Source organism: Aegilops tauschii, chromosome 4, assembly GCF_002575655.3.
Source record: "Aegilops tauschii subsp. strangulata cultivar AL8/78 chromosome 4, Aet v6.0, whole genome shotgun sequence".
In the NCBI taxonomy this organism is placed as follows: Eukaryota; Viridiplantae; Streptophyta; class Magnoliopsida; order Poales; family Poaceae; genus Aegilops; species Aegilops tauschii.
This window is the reverse complement of record NC_053038.3, coordinates 52,079,146-52,100,008: the sequence shown is the minus strand read 5'-3', so window position 1 is coordinate 52,100,008 and position 20,863 is coordinate 52,079,146. Positions and strand designations below refer to the sequence as shown.

Sequence of the window (20,863 nt, the reverse complement as noted above, 5' to 3'; positions counted from 1 at the left end):
CCATGACTATCTGTTGATCAACGAGCTAGTCAACTAGAGGCTTACTAGGGACATGTTGTGGTCTATGTATTCACACATGTATTATGATTTCCGGATAATACAATTATAGCATGAACAATAGACGATTATCATGAACAAAGAAATATAACAATAACCATTTTATTATTGCCTCTAGGACATATTTCCAACAGTCTCCCACTTGCACTAGAGTCAATAATCTAGTTACATTGTGATGAATCGAACACCCATAGAGTTCTGGTGTTGATCATGTTTTGCTCTAGGGAGAGGTTTAGTCAACGGATCTGCTACATTCAGGTCCGTATGTACTTTACAAATATCTATGTCTCCATTTTGAGCACTTTCACGAATGGAGTTGAAGCGACGCTTGATATGCCTGGTCTTCCTGTGAAACCTGGGCTCCTTGGCAAGGGCAATAGCTCCAGTGTTGTCACAGAAGAGAGTCATCGGGCCCGACGCATTGGGAATCACCCCTAGGTCGGTAATGAACTCCTTTATCCAGACTTCTTCCTGTGCTGCCTCTGAGGCCGCCATGTACTCCGCTTCACATGTAGATCCCGCCACGACGCTTTGCTTGCAACTGCACCAGCTTACTGCCCCTCCATTCAAAATATACACGTATCCGGTTTGTGACTTCGAGTCATCCAGATCTGTGTCGAAGCTAGCGTCGACGTAAGCCTTTACGACGAGCTCTTCGTCACCTCCATAAACGAGAAACATATCCTTAGTCCTTTTCAGGTACTTCAGGATATTCTTGACCGCTGTCCAGTGTTCCATGCCGGGATTACTTTGGTACCTTCCTACCAAACTTACGACAAGGTTTACATCAGGTCTAGTACACAACATGGCATACATAATAGACCCTATGGCCGAGGCATAGGGGATGACACTCATCTTTTCTCTATCTTCTGCCGTGGTCGGGCATTGAGCCGTGCTCAATTGCACACCTTGCAATACAGGCAAGAACCCTTTCTTGTACTGATCCATATTGAACTTCTTCAATATCTTGTCAAGGTACGTACTCTGTGAAAGACCAATGAGGCGTCTTGATCTATCTCTATAGATCTTGATGCCTAATATATAAGCAGCTTCTCCAAGGTCCTTCATTGAAAAACACTTATTCAAGTAGGCCTTTATACTTTCCAAGAATTCTATATCATTTCCCATCAATAGTATGTCATCCACATATAATATGAGAAATGCTACAGAGCTCCCACTCACTTTCTTGTAAACACAGGCTTCTCCATAAGTCTGTGTAAACCCAAACGCTTTGATCATCTCATCAAAACGAATGTTCCAACTGCGAGATGCTTGCACCAGCCCACAGATTGAGCGCTAGAGCTTGCATACTTTGTCAGCATTCTTAGGATCGACAAAACCTTCCGGCTGCATCATATACAATTCTTCCTTAAGGAAGCCGTTAAGGAATGCCGTTTTGACGTCCATCCGCCATATTTCATAATCATAGTATGCGGCAATTGCTAACATGATTCGGACAGACTTCAGCTTCGCTACGGGTGAGAAAGTCTCATCGTAGTCAACCCCTTGAACTTGTCGATAACCCTTAGCGACAAGTCGAGCCTTATAGATGGCCACATTACCATCCGCGTCTGTCTTCTTCTTAAAGATCCATTTGTTTTCTATGGCTCGCCGATCATCGGGCAAGTCAGTCAAAGTCCAGACTTTGTTTTCATACATGGATCCTATCTCGGATTGCATGGCTTCAAGCCATTTGTTGGAATCCGGGCCCGCCATCGCTTCTTCATAGTTCGAAGGTTCACCGTTGTCTAACAACATGATTTCCAGGACAGGGTTGCCGTACCACTCTAGTGCGGAACGTGTCCTTGTGGACCTACGAAGTTCAGCAGTAACTTGATCCGAAGCTTCATGATCATCATCATTGACTTCCTCCCCAGTCGGTGTAGGCACCACAGGAACATCTTCCCGCGCTGTGCTACTTTCCGGTTCGGAAGGGGTGACTATCACCTCATCAAGTTCCACTTTCCTCCCACTCAATTCTTTCGAGAGAAACTCTTTCTCCAGAAAGGACCCGTTTTTGGCAACAAAGATTTTGCCTTCGGATCTGAGGTAGAAGGTATACCCAATGGTTTCCTTAGGGTATCCTATGAAGATGCATTTTTCCGACTTGGGTTCGAGCTTTTCAGGTTGAAGTTTCTTGACATAAGCATCGCATCCCCAAACTTTTAGAAACGACAGCTTAGGTTTCTTCCCAAACCATAATTCATACGGTGTCGTCTCAACGGATTTCGACGGAGCCCTATTTAAAGTGAATGCGGCAGTCTCTAAAGCATAGCCCCAAAATGAGAGCGGTAGATCGGTAAGAGACATCATAGATTGCACCATATCCAATAGAGTGCGATTACGACGTTCGGACACACCATTTCGCTGAGGTGTTCCAGGCGGCGTGAGTTGTGAAACTATTCCACATTTCCTTAAGTGTGTACCAAATTCGTGACTTAAATATTCTCCTCCACGATCTGATCGTAGGAACTTTATTTTCCTGTCACGTTGATTCTCAACCTCACTCTGAAATTCCTTGAACTTTTCAAAGGTTTCAGACTTGTGTTTCATCAGGTAAACATACCCATATCTACTCAAGTCATCAGTGAGAGTGAGAACATAACGATAGCCACCGCGAGCCTCAACACTCATTGGACCGCACACATCGGTATGTATGATTTCCAATAAGTTGGTTGCTAGCTCCATTGTTCCGGAGAACGGAGTCTTGGTCATCTTACCCATGAGGCATGGTTCGCACGTGTCAAATGATTCGTAATCAAGAGACTCCAAAAGTCCATCAGCATGGAGCTTCTTCATGTGCTTGACACCAATGTGACCAAGGCGGCAGTGCCACAAGTATGTGGGACTATCGTTATCAACTTTACATCTTTTGGTATTCACACTATGAATATGTGTAACATCACGTTCGAGATTCATCAAGAATAAACCATTGACCAGCGGGGCATGACCATAAAACATATCTCTCATATAAATAGAACAACCATTATTCTCGGATTTAAATGAGTAGCCATCTCGAATTAAACAAGATCCAGGTACAATGTTCATGCTCAAAGATGGCACTAAATAACAATTATTGAGGTTTAAAACTAATCCCGTAGGTAAATGCAGAGGCAGCGTGCCGACGGCGATCACATCGACCTTGGAACCATTCCCGACGCGCATCGTCACCTCGTCCTTCGCCAGTCTCCGCTTATTCTGCAGCTCCTGTTTTGAGTTACAAATATGAGCAACCGCACCGGTATCAAATACCCAGGAGCTACTACGAGTACTGGTAAGGTACACATCAATTACATGTATATCACATATACCTTTGGTGTTGCCGGCCTTCTTGTCCGCTAAGTATTTGGGGCAGTTCCGCTTCCAGTGACCACTTCCCTTGTAATAAAAGCACTCAGTCTCAGGCTTGGGTCCATTCCTTGGCTTCTTCCCGGCAACTGGCTTACCGGGCGCGGCAACTCCCTTGCCGTCCTTCTTGAAGTTCTTCTTACCCTTGCCCTTCTTGAACTTAGTGGTTTTATTCACCATCAACACTTGATGTTCCTTTTTGATTTCCACCTCCGCTGATTTCAGCATTGAATATACCTCAGGAATGGTCTTTTCCATCCCCTGCATATTGAAGTTCATCAGAAAGCTCTTGTAGCTCGGTGGAAGCGACTGAAGGATTCTGTCAATGACCGCGTCATCCGGGAGATTAACTCCCAGCTGAGACAAGCGGTTGTGTAACCCAGACATTCTGAGTATGTGCTCACTGACAGAACTATTTTCCTCCATTTTACAACTGAAGAACTTGTCGGAGACTTCATATCTCTCGACCCGGGCATGAGCTTGGAAAACCATTTTCAGCTCTTCGAACATCTCATATGCTCCATGTTTCTCAAAACGCTTTTGGAGCCCCGGTTCTAAGCTGTAAAGCATGCCGCACTGAACGAGGGAGTAATCATCAGCACGTGATTGCCAAGCGTTCATAACGTCTTGGTTCTCTGGGATGGGTGCTTCACCTAGCGGTGCTTCTAGGACATAATCTTTCTTGGCAGCTATGAGGATGATCCTCAGGTTCCGGACCCAGTCCGTATAGTTGCTGCCATCATCTTTCAGCTTGGTTTTCTCTAGGAACGCGTTGAAGTTGAGGGCAATGTGGGCCATTTGATCTACAAGACATATTGTAAAGATTTTAGACTAAGTTCATGATAATTAAGTTCATCTAATCAAATTATTCAATGAACTCCCACTCAGATAGACATCCCTCTAGTCATCTAAGTGAAACATGATCCGAGTTAACTAGGCCGTGTCCGATCATCACGTGAGACGGACTAGTCAAGATCGGTGAACATCTCCATGTTGATCGTATCTTCTATATGACTCATGCTCGACCTTTCGGTCTTCCGTGTTCTGAGGCCATGTCTGTACATGCTAGGCTCGTCAAGTCAACCTAAGTGTATTGCGTGTGTTCCGAGGCCATGTCTGTACATGCTAGGCTCGTCAACACCCGTTGTATGCGAACGTTAGAATCTATCACACCCGATCATCACGTGGTGCTTCGAAACAACGAATCTTCGCAACGGTGCACAGTTAGGGGGAACACTTTCTTGAAATTATTATAAGGGATCATCTTACTTACTACCGTCGTTCTAAGCAAATAAGATGCAAAACATGATAAACATCACATGTAATCAAATAGTGACATGATATGGCCAATATCATTTTGCTCCTTTGATCTCCATCTTCAGGGCGCCATGATCATCTTCGTCACCGGCATGACACCATGATCTCCATCATCATGATGTCCATCATCGTGTCTTCATGAAGTTGTCACGCCAACAATTACTTCTACTTCTATGGCTAACGTGTTTAGCAATAAAGTAAAGTAATTTACATGGCGTTATTCAATGACACGCAGGTCATAAAAAAAAATAAAGACAACTCCTATGGCTCCTGCCGGTTGTCATACTCATCGACATGCAAGTCGTGATTCCTATTACAAGAATATGATCAATCTCATACATCACATATATCTCATTCATCACATCCTTTTGGCCATATCACATCACAAGGCACATGCTGCAAAAACAAGTTAGACGTCCTCTAATTGTTGTTGCAAGTTTTTACGTGGCTTCTATAGGTTTCTAGCAAGAACGTTTCTTACCTACGTAAAACCACAACGTGATATGCCAATTTCTATTTACCCTTCATAAGGACCCTTTTCATCGAATCCGTTCCGACTAAAGTGGGAGAGACAGACACCCGCTAGCCACCTTATGCAACTTGTGCATGTCAGTCGGTGGAACCTGTCTCACGTAAGCGTACGTGTAAGGTCGGTCCGGGCCGCTTCATCCCACAATACCGCCGAAACAAGATAAGACTAGTAGTGGCAAGAAAAATTGACATCATCAACGCCCACAACTGCTTTTGTGTTCTACTCGTGCATAGTAACTACGCATAGGCCTGGCTCATGATGCCACTGTTGGGGATCGTAGCAGAATTTTAAAATTTTCTACGCATCACCAAGATCCATCTATGGAGTTTACTAGCAACGAGGGGAAAGGAGTGCATCTACATACCCTTGTAGATCGCGAGCGGAAGCGTTCAAGTGAACGGGGTTGATGGAGTCGTACTCGTCGTGATCCAAATCACCGATGACCGAGTGCCGAACGGACGGCACCTCCGCGTTCAACACACGTACGGAGCAGCGACGTCTCTTCCTTCTTGATCCAGCAAGGGGGAAGGAGAGGTTGATGGAGATCCAGCAGCACGACGGCGTGGTGGTGGAAGTAGCGGGGATCTCGGCAGGGCTTCGCCAAGCGCAAGCGGGAGGGAGAGGTGTTGCAGGGGGGAGGGAGGCGCCAGGGGCTGTCGTACTGCTGCCCTCCCTCCCCCCACTATTTATAGGGGTCCTAGGGGGGGGGGGGCGCCGGCCACCCTGGAGATCCCATCTGAGGGGGGGCGGCGGCCAAGGGGGTGGCTTGCCCCCCAAGGCAAGTGGGGCGCCCCCACCCCCAGGGTTTCCAACCCTAGGCGCAGGGGAGGCCCAAGGGGGGGCTCCCCAGCCCACTAGGGGCTGGTTCCCTTCCCACTTCAGCCCATGGGGCCCTCCGGGATAGGTGGCCCCACCCGGTGGACCCCCGGGACCCTTCCGGTGGTCCCGGTACAATACCGATAACCCCCGAAACTTTCCCGGTGGCCGAAACTGGACTTCCTATATATAATTCTTCACCTCCGGACCATTCCGGAACTCCTCGTGACGTCCGGGATCTCATCCGGGACTCCGAACAACTTTCGGGTTTCCGCATACTAATATCTCTACAACCCTAGCGTCACCGAACCTTAAGTGTGTAGACCCTACGGGTTCGGGAGAGATGTAGACATGACCGAGACGCCTCTCCGGTCAATAACCAACAGCGGGATCTGGATACCCATGTTGGCTCCCACATGTTCCACGATGATATCGGATGAACCACGATGTCGAGGATTCAATCAATCCCGTATACAATTCCCTTTGTCCATCGGTATGTTACTTGCCCGAGATTCGATCGTCGGTATCCCAATACCTTGTTCAATCTCGTTACCGGCAAGTCTCTTTACTCGTACCGTAATGCATGATCCCATGGCTAACTCCTTAGTCACATTGAGCTCATTATGATGATGCATTACCGAGTGGGCCCAGAGATACCTCTCCGTCATACGGAGTGAAAAATCCTAGTCTCGATCTGTGGCAACCCAACAGACACTTTCAGAGATACCTGTAGTGTACCTTTATAGTCACCCAGTTACGTTGTGACGTTTGGCACACCCAAAGCACTCCTACGGCATCCGGGAGTTACACGATCTCATGGTCTAAGGAAAAGATACTTGACATTGGAAAAGCTCTAGCAAACGAACTACACGATCTTTGAGCTATGCTTAGGATTGGGTCTTGTCCATCACATCATTCTCCTAATGATGTGATCCCGTTATCAATGACATCCAATGTCCATAGTCAGGAAACCATGACTATCTGTTGATCAACGAGCTAGTCAACTAGAGGCTTACTAGGGACATGTTGTGGTCTATGTATTCACACATGTATTACGATTTCCGGATAATACAATTATAGCATGAACAATAGACGATTATCATGAACAAAGAAATATAATAATAACCATTTTATTATTGCCTCTAGGGCATATTTCCAACAAAGATGACATAAATAAATTTGCCATTATCCCTTTTAAAGTGATGCTTTAGAGACTGCGGCTTTTACACTGAAAAGAGCTACATCGGGTCTGTTGAAATGAAGCCATGGTATGGTATGCCCAACCATGTTATATCTTTTCTTAACATTTGGAATATGGGGCTTGTGTAAAAGGTTACAAACCTATTCCAAATCAGACAAGTGCTACTTTGTAGGTTATACCAAAATGTTGGGTATTCCTCCCTCACTATACCGAGGCAAATAGTTTTGCCGCAAACGGTGTGCTTTTAAAGAGAATGGTTCTTTCAAAAAGGTGAGTGGGAGAATAGTGCAACTCGACGAGATAAACAATATCTACGTCAGCAGATCAAAGGAAAGTGACCTTGGAAGTAATTCCAGAGTTTCCTACTGCTACTGATACGGAAGTCTCTACAATAAAATGTATGAACTTCGGTCGAACTTGCAGCTGAACCACGTAGGCAAGGTTCGTGCAAACCTCTCAGGTGCGCAAACGAGATATTGTTGTTAGACAACATTATACCTACGATACACAAGGAAGCGTTGATGGGCCCTGACTCCGGAATTGGCTAAATGCCAATACAACCCGAGTTAGTTTCCATATAAGTGATTCAAGATTTAAACCTTGATACACCTTTCGGAAGACTTAGAGTCTAACGAATATTTATGGAACTTAAAACTGATACGGATAAAAATGTTTTATCCATAAAGCTCGACTTGTTGAAATAACAAGTTCAAGAGTTGACTACGATGAGGTTGTTTTCATCGTAGCGATGCTTAAAGTCGGTTCGGGTTGAACTAGCAATTAATACATATTTCAATCATGAGATATGAAACATGGATGACAATAGGATTTCCATCTGATGGAAATGAAACCAAGGACTTGCATGTGTTACAGTCCAAAGCATTTTGTCTATCCAGAGGATGCTAGTAAGGGTGCAAACTTCAGAGTTCCAGCGATGGACAGGAGAGAGCAAAATGGAGTTGGAATCTTCGTGCTTTGATGAAATGGTCAAAGGGCTTTGACTTCATCAATGGGTAACGAAGATGCTTGTAATTCAAGAAAGTAAGTGGGAGCGTAATAATATTTCTAAAAACCTTGTGTGCTTGACACATTGTTAATTGGAAATAAATTTCTTGACACGAATTAGGACTTCATTTGAAAATAGTTTTTTGATGAAGTGCTTAGGCTAAATAGCCTCAATATTAGGCATAATGATCTATGGAGATAGATTTACCTAATAGGGCTAAGCAATGAATACATATTGACAAGGTGCTAAAACCTTTTAGCATTTAAAACCGCCAGAGAGTGATTCTTGCCGAGTCACATGGAAGAGTTTTTTGCAAGACTCGGTGTCCCAAAACACTGATGAGCAAAATACATGATGCAGATTCCACACACTTTTGTGTTTGGATTAATCATGTATTCCATGGTATGTAAAACAACCAGATATGTCTGATACTCCCAAGGTGTTGCGAGTATGGATACCAAAGTGATCAAAGTACTGATCATGGGACAACAGTGAAAGATGTCATTGAGTACTAGAGTAAGTACTGATGATATGTTTTATCGCAAGCGGAGATCATGAAGAGTTCGTTGTAAAATGTTACATCGGTACAGTCTTCATCTTTTCTCCATGCGATTTTCGATTTAAGTTAAGGGTTTTGTGTAATACACAATATGGTGGCACGGTAGTTGGAAATTGTTCCCAACAGGATACTGTGGCGAATTCTATAACAAATGACTAAGTATGTTGACGCTTTAGAAGCGACAAACAAGATGTTGAACATATAGTTCATTCATGAACTTACTATGGTTCCAAGATGGCTTTTGTCAATGGGACACTACTGCAGGTTGTTTCTCCATAACTCAGTCTGAGGAATCCAGGTTCGACCTGTGATTCACATACATAAAAGCCAAGTCCGCACAAAATATGAATTTTGTGAAAGCGTGAAAATGCGAGGATATGCAGAGATAGACACGGAGCTGAAGTTGTCAGATCCGATGGACATCCGGCTATACCACATGCGAAGCATTTTTTACACCAGAATGCCATAGGTGTGAAGTGCATTAGCATTAACTGGATTATTGACTCTAGTGCAAGTGGGAGTCTGTAGGAGATATGCCCTAGAGGCAATAATAAATGATATTATTTATCTCCGAGTTCATAATTATGTTTATGTTCCATGCTATAACTGCAATGATTCTCGAGTCTGCAATATCCACGAGGCTCGGAGGAAGACTCATATGCACGTGTGGAATAATAAATGGTAAGAAGTATTCCTAGTCTGGCCTCTAAGACTAGCTCAAGTGTTGCATGATGGTTCTGTTTTCCTGATCATGGGCATGTCTATGCCAGCAATTTTGAGGGCACAATGTTAAGAGAACATTTGTGTTGAATCGACCCGGATTGATGTTACGCTAAGAGATTCATTCGTCACAAGTTAATGGTGCATAACACAGAGATGGTTAACGTTTGCATGATTCCTTAGACCATGAGAGTATCGAGTTTCTTCATGCTCGCTTCATGAACTTTGGGGTTTGTTAAACATCATCCGTAAATGGGTGGCTATTACGGCGGCTTACGGGTTCATGGAAAAGTGTGTCAAGTAACTTGATAGCTCAAGATTGGGATTTGCTCCTCCGACGATGGAGAGATATTCTCGGGCCCTCTCGGTATTACGGTATCCATCATCGTCTGGCCAGACACAGTGTGATTTGATCACTGGGATGCCGGAACACGGAAACGAGAAAAGAGAACAAAACCGGTAACGAGGTAACTAGCATAGTGGACAAGTTGTTGATCCACGGGAATGCCAACATGTCTCACCTCGGGTATTTGTAACATATCGCGAAGCAACAGGAATAGCACACGACAACTGGAGGTTCACTCGAATATTTATTCGTGTGGGTATAGGGGTCAATATGGGTGTCCATGGCTCCGATGTTGATCATTGATCGGAAGGGGTTCCAGGTCATGTCTATACTTCACCGAACCTATAGGGTCACACGCTTAAGGGTCATCTATCTGCTGAATACTAGACAGGGACTGAGAGAAAATCACCGAAAAAGTTTCGAACACCGAAAAGTTTCGGACAGCGGAATCGTACCGCAGAGAGAGGTCATCGGATAAGTTTCGATGATACCGAAAAGTTGTTTCGGGATACACCATTAAGTCAAATTAGTTTCGGCACATGCCTGATAATTCTTGGAGGATGCCAGAATCATTCTGGAAGCTTTTTGGAATTTTCTGAGATAAAAACCGGAAATGTTCCGGAGCTGCCGGGGCCACTTCAGATGCGTTTCGCAGATGAAAATCACTAAAAATGGAATTGTTTCGGAACGCGTTGAAAATCATTTTAGTGGGTACTGGAAATGTTCTTAGCCCACATAAATATTTTCAGTTCGATCAGACGCTGAAAAATGTCGTCGTGAATAGTGAAAATCAGCTTTATGGTTACTTTATGGAAAGCCACCTTTTGGGGCTTTGCTCCAAAAGATCTTGGGGATGACATGGATGGATAGGAGCCATTTTTTGGGCCCCTCATGGGGGTGTGGCCGGCCACATGGCGTATCCTCCCTTGGGGACCCTCTTGTTCATTGGTTTCACTCCTAGGTCCTTGTGGAAGGACTTCATTCATGTGCATTTTGGGTTTTTTGTGAAACTACCCTACCCCCTTGGGATTTCCTATAAATAGAGGTGGAGGGGCAGCCCTCCACACTCATCCCTTGCTCTCATACACATGCCATGCATTATCTGGCTTCTTCTCTCCCTCCCACGAAAAGAGTTTCGTAGAGCCGTAAGGCTGTCTGGGTTCCGGCAGGAACTAGTTCTGGACGGCGAAGCCCTGCCGTATAAATGACACCGTATGTGTGCAATTCTGTAGAGAGATCGTAGTTTCGGTCTTAGTTCGTGAGTGCCTCCCGAAGGGCTGTCCGTGTGACCGTCCGAGTTTCGAAGGTCCTCCCGAAGGGCTGTCCGAGTGACCGTTCGAGTTTCGAAGGTCCTCCCGAAGGGCTGTCCGCGACACCGTTCGGGGGGGGGGCTGTTCGACCGCCTCCCGGAGGGTTGTCTGAGGAGCAGATGAGGGTATACATCCTCGCGGTTGGGAGGTTGTAAATCCTAGCTGCGGGGATCTACACCGCCGATCGTCATCGACTCTACTTCCCGCTGCGCTACGAGTCGGTAACGAAAAATATCAAACCATGCATGCAGTCTCCATAGTGGTCCTGGGCTGGTGCGTAGGTCGGAAATTTTTTGTTTTCTGCTGCGTTACCCTACACTTCTTACTCTTTTCCGATGTCTTGTGGGTCACAAATGCGGGCCAGTGATCTCTGATCTTCTCATATTTGCCGATGAATTCTGGTGTGTCTTCTTTGTCGACTAACGTTTTCAGCTCATTCTTCCACCTCCTGAATAGGTCTGCCATCTTCTTAAGAGCATGAGACTTGATTAATTGCTCTTTAACTGGCTTCTCCGGATCCTCCTCTGGCGGTAGGGTGAAATTTGCCTTCAGCTCAGTCCAAAGATCATCTTTCTGCATATCATTGACATAAGACACTTCAGGGTCTTCCTTCTTAGGCTTATAACATTGGTGGATGCTGATCGGGATCTTGTCCCTAACAAGAACCCTGCACTGAGCAGCAAATGCTTCCTTTGTCCGGATGGGTTCAATCGGTTGGCCGTCGCGCGTGATTGCTGTGATCTCAAACCTTTCATCCGAGCGCAACTTTCTCTTCGGGCCTCGTCTCTTTACCGAAGTTGTGCTCGATCCGGAGGGCTAGAAAAAAGAAGAAAGACGAGAGTTAATTAATATGTGTACATACCAAAACAATGAATGCATCAATTAGCTAGTCAGCACAGGCTTAACTAATATATTTACCTGGCCGGACTCTGTTCGGTCACCGGAGCCGTCACCACGGGCTCCTTCTTGCACCAGCATTGGGTCACCGGAGCCATCATAATCATGTCTTCCCTCCTCCACTCTTCGATCACCGTAGCCTGCTTCTTCACCCTGTTCTTCCAGACCATCATTGTCATTAAGATACGACAATACATCACCTCCGGCTAAGATTATGTCCCCCAACACCTCTTCTGCTTCCTCGTCTCGTCCGTGCTCCATTGTTTCTGCAATATTACAACATGGCAATTATTACACAAACATGACAGCAGGTGGATATATTAGTGCAAACGTAGACCTAGCTTATTCCGGGTTTGGGGTGGCCTCGGCAACGCTTCAAGGGTAGGGGCGCGGCGGGAGGGGGTAGGAGACCGACATCGTTTTTTTCTAGGGTTTGGGTGTCCTCGAGAGTTTTGGTCGAGCAAGAGGGCCGGGGGGTTCTCCCGTGGTATAAGTTATCACGGTCGAAGTTATCCGGGAGGGGGTTATATCGACAACGACGACATACATACATGGGAAAATAATGTTATCAGGGAGGGGGTAGGTCGACCCCCCTCGTGTTGAAGTTATCGGAACACGGGGTATATCGACAACGACATATCCGATAAAAAATAAGAAGACGAAGAAGAAATAAAAAGAGGAGAAGAAGATATTAATAGAGGAGAAGATTGAAGAAAAAAAGAAGAAAAAAAGAGGAGAAGAAGAAAGGAATAGAGGAGAAGAACAGAAAATAGAATATTCTATTTTCTCTTCTCCTCTATTCCTTTCTTCTTCTCCTCTTCTTTTTCTTCTTTTTCTTCTTCTTATTTATTTCTCCTCTTCTTCCTCTCCTCTTCTTCCTCTCCTCTTCTTCTCCTTTCTTCCTCTTTTTATTTTCCTTTTTCCTCTCATTCTTTTTCTTCTTCTTCTTCCTTTCCTAGCTAGATATATAAAACTTTTCTCAAAATGTAACTTTTGCATATATACATGGAAAAAATGTTATCAGGGAGGGGGTATATCGACCCCCCCTCGACCCTCTTTTCCTTCTTCTTCCTTCTTCCTTCTTCCTCTTTTCTTCTCCAACACAAAACACATCTCATCTCATCTCATTTCATCCAAAAATAATTCTTTGCATATGAACATACATACATTTACTTTTTTTCTTAAATGTTACATATGAACATTTTCTTAAATGAGCATATACAGCATATACAGAGCATTATACAGTGAACATACATACATACATCGTAACAAAAAAATATGAAAAATAGGCCGGTGGTCGGCGACGGCGACGATGGTTGGCGGTGGCGCGCGCTTACGGATGGCGTGCGGGGACGACAATGAGAAGGAAAGGGGAGGAGGCAGGGGCTCACAGCGCGGGGAGGGGTCGAGGTTGTCGGCCGGAATCGGTGCGGCGGCGGACGAACGGCCTCGGGGATGAACGGGTCGCGGGAGCCGGCGTGGTGCTTCCCCGCAGCGACGGCGACGATGGGCGCGGGCGACGACGATGGCGTCGGCGGGGGCGGCGGGCGGCGGCGGGGCAGCCTGGCGGCGACGGGGGCGCGCGGACGGCGTCGGGGCGGCGCGCGGACGGCATCTGGGCGGTGGGCGGCGTCGGGGCAGCGGACGGTGTCGATCTGGGCAGCCTGGCGGCGTCGATGAGCTCGGCGTCGTCGGGGCAACTGGCGATGAGTTCGTCAAATTTTCCTAAGTGCTACTTATATACCCAGGCCTTTGGTCCCGGTTCATAGCAGCAACCGGGACCAAAGACACCCTTTAGTCCCGGTTGGTGCCACCAACCGGGACCAAAGGCCTCTTTTCAGCAGCCCAAAGGGCGGGAAGCGGCGGCCTTTGGTCCCAGTTGGTGGCACCAACCGGGACTAAAGGGGGGCATTGGTCCCGGTTGGTGCCACCAACCGGGACGGAAAGCCTTGCACAACGGCGTGGTGGTGGGAGTTTAGTCCCACCTCGCTAGCTGAGAAAGAGCCGCACCTGTTTATAAGGTGCAGTGCGCCTGAGCTGTCGAGCTCCTCTCTAAAGCAGGCTTACGGGCCTAACCTCTCTGTACATGCCTGTGGGCCTTCTGCGGGCCTGAATCCTGGCCCATGGATGGGTTTCCAGTCGTATTCAGGCGTGGTGGCCCAGTAGGTGGCATAATTTTTATTTTTTGCCTGTTTTTTGTTTTCTTTTTTGCTTTATTTATTTTGTTTTGTTTCTACTTACAACAAAAAACTTATTTATTTTATTTTATTTTGTTTCTAATTACTTATTTATTTTACTTTATGATAATTCTTTTTGCTATTAAAGTTTCTAACAAAAAAAGTTCTTTATGAAAATTCTTTTTGCTTTCAATGATTTTGAACAGAAAATACTTCGATAATTTTAGTTGCATGAATTTTATATAATTTTAGTTTCAATAATACTAGAGGTTGCTTATAATGTTTTGAACGGAAAATACTTTGATAATTTTAGTTTCATAAATTTTATTTATGTTATTAAAGTTTATTTTATTTTGTTTCTACTTATATATTTTATTAAAGTTTATATTATTTTGTTTCTAATTACTTATTTATTTTATTTGTTATTTTTCATGCACCATTTTTCATGCATTTACTGATTATTTTGAGCTATAAGACCCTAAAATTGAAAAGCATTTCAAATGAACTCTGAAAAGGTTGAAAGTTGGCATGGTATCATCATTTCATCCACATAGCATGTGCAAGAAAGTTAAGAGGGTTACGGCAAAAACTGGATGCACTTCGTGTACAAAACGGACAATCTCTTTCGAAGTATCAGGATTTCATACGGAAACTCGTCTGTTACAAAGAGATTTCATTTTTTTAAACTTATTTGAACTCCTGACTTTTTGTGTGTTCAAAATGCACCATTCAAAGCCACATCATCAATTTTCAACCCTTTCTGACTTCATTTGTTATTTTTTATGCATTTATTGATTATTTTGAGCTATAAGACCCTGAAATTGAAAAGCATTTCAAATGAACTCTGAAAAGGTTGAAAGTTGGCATGGTATCATCATTTCATCCACATAGCATAAAGATAATATATACCACATCCGAATCATAGACAGGACGAGGGCCGACGGGGGCGGATACCAAAACCATCGCACTATATAATAACAAGCAATAAAATAGTAAGAAAATTAGACAAGTGTCTATCTAAAGTAAGAATTTTTTCTTCCAAAAAGAAGATAAGAACAAGAGGCTCACCACGGTGGTGCCGGCGACGAGATCGGCGCGGGCGATCGACGGCGGTGAAGACGGGAATTGGACGCGACGGGCCGCTAAACCTGGATAAATCTTGAGGAAAATGGAGCTTTGAGGTCGAGCTTCGAGAGGAGAAAGCTTAACTAGTGTGGCTCGGGCATTTCATCGAACACCTCATGTGCATAGGAGGTGAGCTAGAGCACCACAAGGCCCTCCCCTCGCCGGCCAGAGGGCGAGGGGTATATATAGGCACCTCATTGATCCCGGTTCGTGGCATGAACTGGGACTAAAGGGCAGCCTGTGGTCCCGGTTCAAGCCACCAACCGGGACCAATGGTGGTGGGCCAGGAGCGAGGCCCATTGGTCCCGGTTCGTCGCACCAACCGGGACCAAAGGGGCAGACGAACCGGGACCAATGCCCCCACGAGGCCCGGCAGGCCCCTGGCCTCACGAACCGGGACTAGTGCCCCCATTGGTCCCGGTTCTGGACTGAACCGGGACTAATGGGCTGACCCGGCCTGAACCAAAGCCCTCTTTTCTACTAGTGGATTTTAGTGTGTTATTGTTTTTGTGACTATGGTATTGTATGGAAAATGGTTTGAGCTTTGTAGGTTCATTAATTTACTATATTTTGGACATTTTATTAAGAAATTTGTATTTAATTATATATAATTAAAATTTGAACTATAACTATAAATTTAAAGTAATTTTGAAAGATTGGAAGAAATAGCATAAATAAGGTATTTAGGTCTAATGGAAACAAAAATTGCTACTTTCAAATATGTATATATCAAAATTGAAGAACACACTTAATTATAATTATGTAAAATTGTTTCTTTTAAATAATGGTGTTTGAAACTTATGAAACTTTGCACAACGTCATTAAATGACATGTCGAGTATGTGATTAAAGTTTTAAGAATATTTAAAAAGGCTATGATGTATATTGTTTGCAAAGTGAAGACGGCCTCACGCGCACTTGCCATCACCGCCTCGCCCGTCACCGTCGTTGCCGTCGTGGGAGGCCATCCTCATTGTCCACCCTCACCACCGCCGACCTCATGCCGGACACCGGCCCGCTTCCCTCCTCCTCCCCCACCGCCAAGCCTTGCGGCCGACGTCCTTGTCCCATGGCCTCCTCCTACAGCACCTCCGGCTTGACGCCACTACCACATGCATCAGACTCTTCCTCCAACGCAGACGCCCCTACCCCTTCCTCTATCACCTCGCGCGCCGGCGACCACCATCTCCCGGTAAGCCCTCCTCCTCCTCTATTGCATGCCAAGTGTTTGATGCAATGCGCACCCTGATTTATTCTACTTCCTTTTAGTTTTCGCGTTTGAGAGTATAGTGTACCACATGCCAAGTGTTTGATGCAATGCAATGCACACCACATTACATTTTCTTGTTTTAGAGTCATGTCATTATCTCTTCACAACATGATATGCGCTCCTTTTCTCAAATTGAGCACTCCCTTTTTGTATGCATTCTTGTTTGATATATTGTACCACCTTCACTTTAGCTAGTGGTACTTAATATAGGTAGGCCTTCAAAATGTGTGCCAGCGTTCTGGTGAAACATTGATTAATTTTTGTTTCACCAAATTTCCGCACTCAATATTTCCACGCTGTACATGAAAAAAAATCTATTATTCATCAGTTTCCCAACGGTATATCATATGCTTTATTCCGATGAACGGTTCAAAAGTTTGGTGTATATCGTTCGAAACAAATTTTAGTGTATTCAAAACCTCTTTTAAAATGTGGTGCATTTGAAAAAAATGTTTAACACACGAAAAAGTTGCTCCTTTTCACCAGCTTTCAAGCGGTATATTATTTACTCAATTCTGGTGAATGTTTGAGGAATTATGGACAAAACAACACATGAAACATAGTGAATTTGAACAAAAGTGTCGCAGAAGTTCAAAGTCTGCACACAGTGCGTTTCGAACACTCTGTTTTCGTGATGAAGGCAACACACGACCTCACTACTTTTTAAATTACATTAATTATAGAAAAGTTTCTACATGAAAAAAATCCATATTTTTTATAACTTTCCAACGGTATATCATTTGCCCCATTCTGAAAAAGTGTTCAAAATTTTTGTCTTCCGAACATATTCTGCCTTTTTCAAAATTCAGTTGAAACCTTGAGGAATTGGGAGGAAAGTTCTATACCAAAAAGTTTCAATTTTTTATCAGCCTTCCAAATGTTGTATTATTTGCTACATTCCGACTAACCATTAATAAATGAAAGCAAATATACAATACCGTTCAAACTTCTACCCCTTCCCAAATTACTCTTAAATAGTTTCTAATTGGAAAAAACTCTACATGAAATATGAGTGCGTTTGCATAAACTTTCCAGCGCTATATCATTTTCATCACTCTGTTAAACCATTTAGAAATTAGCTCAAAAATACTATTTCACTCATTCAATTTTTTTTGCCATTTTTCGAATTCCTCTTAAACCATAGGGAATTTTGGAAAAAATTCTACATAAAAGATGAGCACATTTGCAGCAACTTTCCATGTCATACCGTTAGCATCATTCTGATAAAGGTTTGAAAATGAGCTTGAAAATATGATTCAGATTTTTTTATACAAGAAAAATTGTTTTCAAAACTGCTCTTAAACTGTGAATATTTCGCAAAAATGTTCAACATAGGTTACGATCGCCTTGTCTAGAGCATTTCAACGTTATATCGCAAGCCCCACTTAGACAATCTGCGCGGAAATTCAAACTGTGCACACACGGGGCAGTTCATGTACTACTATGACGACAAGCAACTGGTCGTAAAACTTGGCAGAATGCGTACATTGAATCGTCTGTATTTCAGCAACACACAACCACATTTTGGTATCTCCCAAGGACTGGAGCCCAACTCTTTTGGGATCAAGCAAACAAGGGCACATTGCAGTATTTAGTGTACTACTAAGTTACTAGCTATATATAATTTTGACTGGACCAGTAGCATGCAATGCCCACACAATAGACAAACATACACACATACACACATACACACGCACACATCCAAGCATTTGTTTTGCTTCATGCGTACTTATCTCCCGATTTCTATCTTTCCTTCAGAGAGGCAAACTCACACCAGAAACAACTATATATATAAGGTTGCGCCCAACTATATATTACCTAATGTACCTTCTACCACCACAGCCATTCTCTCTTTGGCAGTTGAAGTACATCCCAGCGACAGGCGATCCGAGATTGTAGATCGCTGCGAAGTCCCTTGTGCAGAAGTTTGCTCTCCACCCTGGTGCATAAGTGGTCTGCCTGACTGACTGCCTAAACAGGATGAAAACGAAACGATGGATTCCTGCAGTTGGACGTGGGCTCTCATAGGGGACTATTTCATTTCCTGTAGCACACAATAAATAAAACAAATTAATGGAAGTACAATGTGACTAGTGCTTTCTGCATGTACGTTTTCATTTATTAACTGGACTAAGCATTTTCATGATAAAAAGTGGCTTCTATGTTGATCAGATGTTTTTCAGCATTTCTATGATAACAACTGGCTCTAATGGAAAAGAGATTTATGGATGCATGAAAATTTTCAGTACCATAAATATCCTTTTGACACTGCTGCCAATAATTATGGCTTTGGCGATAATCGAAGCCTGAAGAAAATGTCTAATAAACCCACGTTTTATTGAAGCTTTCGTCAAATTAGAATCATGTTCTCTTTCAAAAGCAAGCCTCTAATTTCATACTCTTCAGTCCCAAATTACTTATCTTAGATTTGTCTAGATCGGATGTGATATATCCGTATCTGGACAAATGTACCATAGAAGCCGTGGCAGTGCAAGGGCTCTGCCGGCTCTGAAACTTAAAACATTAATTAACTCTGTAACATTGCAGTTACTGATAGATCAGTCAAATCACTTACCAAAACTTGCATCAGTAGTCTCTGGAATGTCTGTTACCAACCTATATATGCATGGGAAAGTCGAAATTGAGTGATTAGTACTATCTTGAGACGATAACATGCACCTCTAATCAACCAGAAAGAGGATGCATGTCAGAGGGCATGCATATAAAGCGAACCTGTACGGAGGAAAGGGCCTGTGGATTACCACTCAGCCGCGTGGCGAAAAGTAACATAGAGGAGCTTACCAATGAAGGTTCTCTCTTTTAGTAGGGTTGCTGGGGCTTGGTGAATCAGGGTCCACCATCACCTAGAAACAAGATAGATCAATACATGCATGTGAGTTATGTCCTCTTCACCAATTTTAGAAATTTAAAAAATGATCTCTCCAATATTTTCTTATAGATGCTCTTGATTCTCTTAGTCTGAATACTAATGACTGCAGTTAAATACGGAACTTTATGGGGTTAAAATCGTGAAAATAATTAGCCAGTAAGTTTCACTTAGTTGTGCTTCAAACGCAACACCTTACCAATAGACAAATAGTACTAAGAAAGAGCTACCCTAAGAGGCCAGTTTGTCCTATCAGCTAGACATACCTCAAGGTTTTGAAGTCAACAAAAGATTATATTCGTTGCTTTTCGTCTAATATTACAAGGCAGAATTAGAGACGCTTTAGGAGAAATGATGATCTGGGTCAACCAATATATGTAGCCCTGAGAAAAGCATATCACCCACTACCTAGGACCAGTCCCTGATTTCAAGTAAGTCGGAAAAACCAAACCACAGGTGAAGAACCAAAGTCATCTAATTGACGTGAAGTTATCAAGCATGCAAACTTACAAGCGTGTACAGATTCCTCATGTCTCGCCCGCCAATATAAACTCTTGGAACGTTGAACACTTGGGATGGCTTGAGCTCAGACCCGTTCGTCAGCTCCTTGTTGTTGAAGAAGATCCTCAATGACGCAGTAGTCATGAAAGGGTCCACAATATCCCCAACGATGTGGCCGACGACCAATGGGTCCCTGGACATATTTATCATCGACATGATTGGGAAGAAAGGGACACCACTGGAGCTTGGTGAGCTAGGATAGGACAGGAGAGCTCAAATGTGGCTTGCTGTTCTGGCTTGATTAGAAGTCGAAGAGAAGGGGGCTATTTATAGAGATGGTTGATCAAGACAACCTGATCAGTAGCCGGAGGCCAGATTTCCACAGGAGTTTCGGAATATGTTCTAACTAGGACATACAAGAATATGTTTGAGTGGTGACAATAGGTCATGAAGCTGCTTCTTCATTCTTTAAGGGTTAGTGCGGGCGCATCGATCATTTACTCTCTTTCGTTTGTGAATAAATCTTTTGGTTGCCCTGTCACACATTCTCTAAGTCTAGACCAGTTGGATTAGATATGCATGTAATGCATATTATTGCGCTAAAGTTAACTAACTTTTAACCTAGGCCCCATGAAGCATGACACTGCCTGTGCTAGCTGAAATGATGACCAGCTAGGTTAGATGAGAGCGGTGGAGTAGTACATGTTGCCCCTCATGAGGGAAAAGACACCACACTAGGAGGTAGCCTTAATTTTGTCACTCTTAATTTAATTGGTTGTGACATCAGAGACGTGA

The 20,863-nt window shown here is 43.9% G+C and overlaps 1 protein-coding gene across 1 annotated transcript; it reads right to left on the bottom strand.

The window, feature by feature from the left end:
- Positions 1 to 18,192: 18,192 nt before the first annotated feature.
- LOC109785200 (protein FLOWERING LOCUS T) lies at positions 18,193 to 20,535 on the bottom strand. Its single transcript, XM_020343810.4, has 4 exons — positions 20,078 to 20,535; positions 19,483 to 19,544; positions 19,256 to 19,296; positions 18,193 to 18,724 (listed from the first exon to the last, which is right to left on the bottom strand). Exons 1-4 carry the CDS (start codon positions 20,282 to 20,284, stop codon positions 18,495 to 18,497), a joined length of 540 nt encoding a protein of 179 aa, XP_020199399.1. The 5' UTR covers positions 20,285 to 20,535; the 3' UTR covers positions 18,193 to 18,494.
- Positions 20,536 to 20,863: the final 328 nt, after the last annotated feature.

Excerpts from the sequence above, each read along its gene's own strand:
- LOC109785200 (XM_020343810.4), bottom strand. The coding sequence starts at position 20,284 with ATGTCGATGATAAATATGTCCAGGGACCCATTGGTCGTCGGCCACATC. Across the intron at positions 19,297-19,482 it reads AAAAGAGAGAACCTTCATTG|GTTGGTAACAGACATTCCAG; the intron begins GTAAGCTCCTCT and ends ATGCATATATAG. Across the intron at positions 18,725-19,255 it reads GACTACTGATGCAAGTTTTG|GAAATGAAATAGTCCCCTAT; the intron begins GTAAGTGATTTG and ends TGTGTGCTACAG.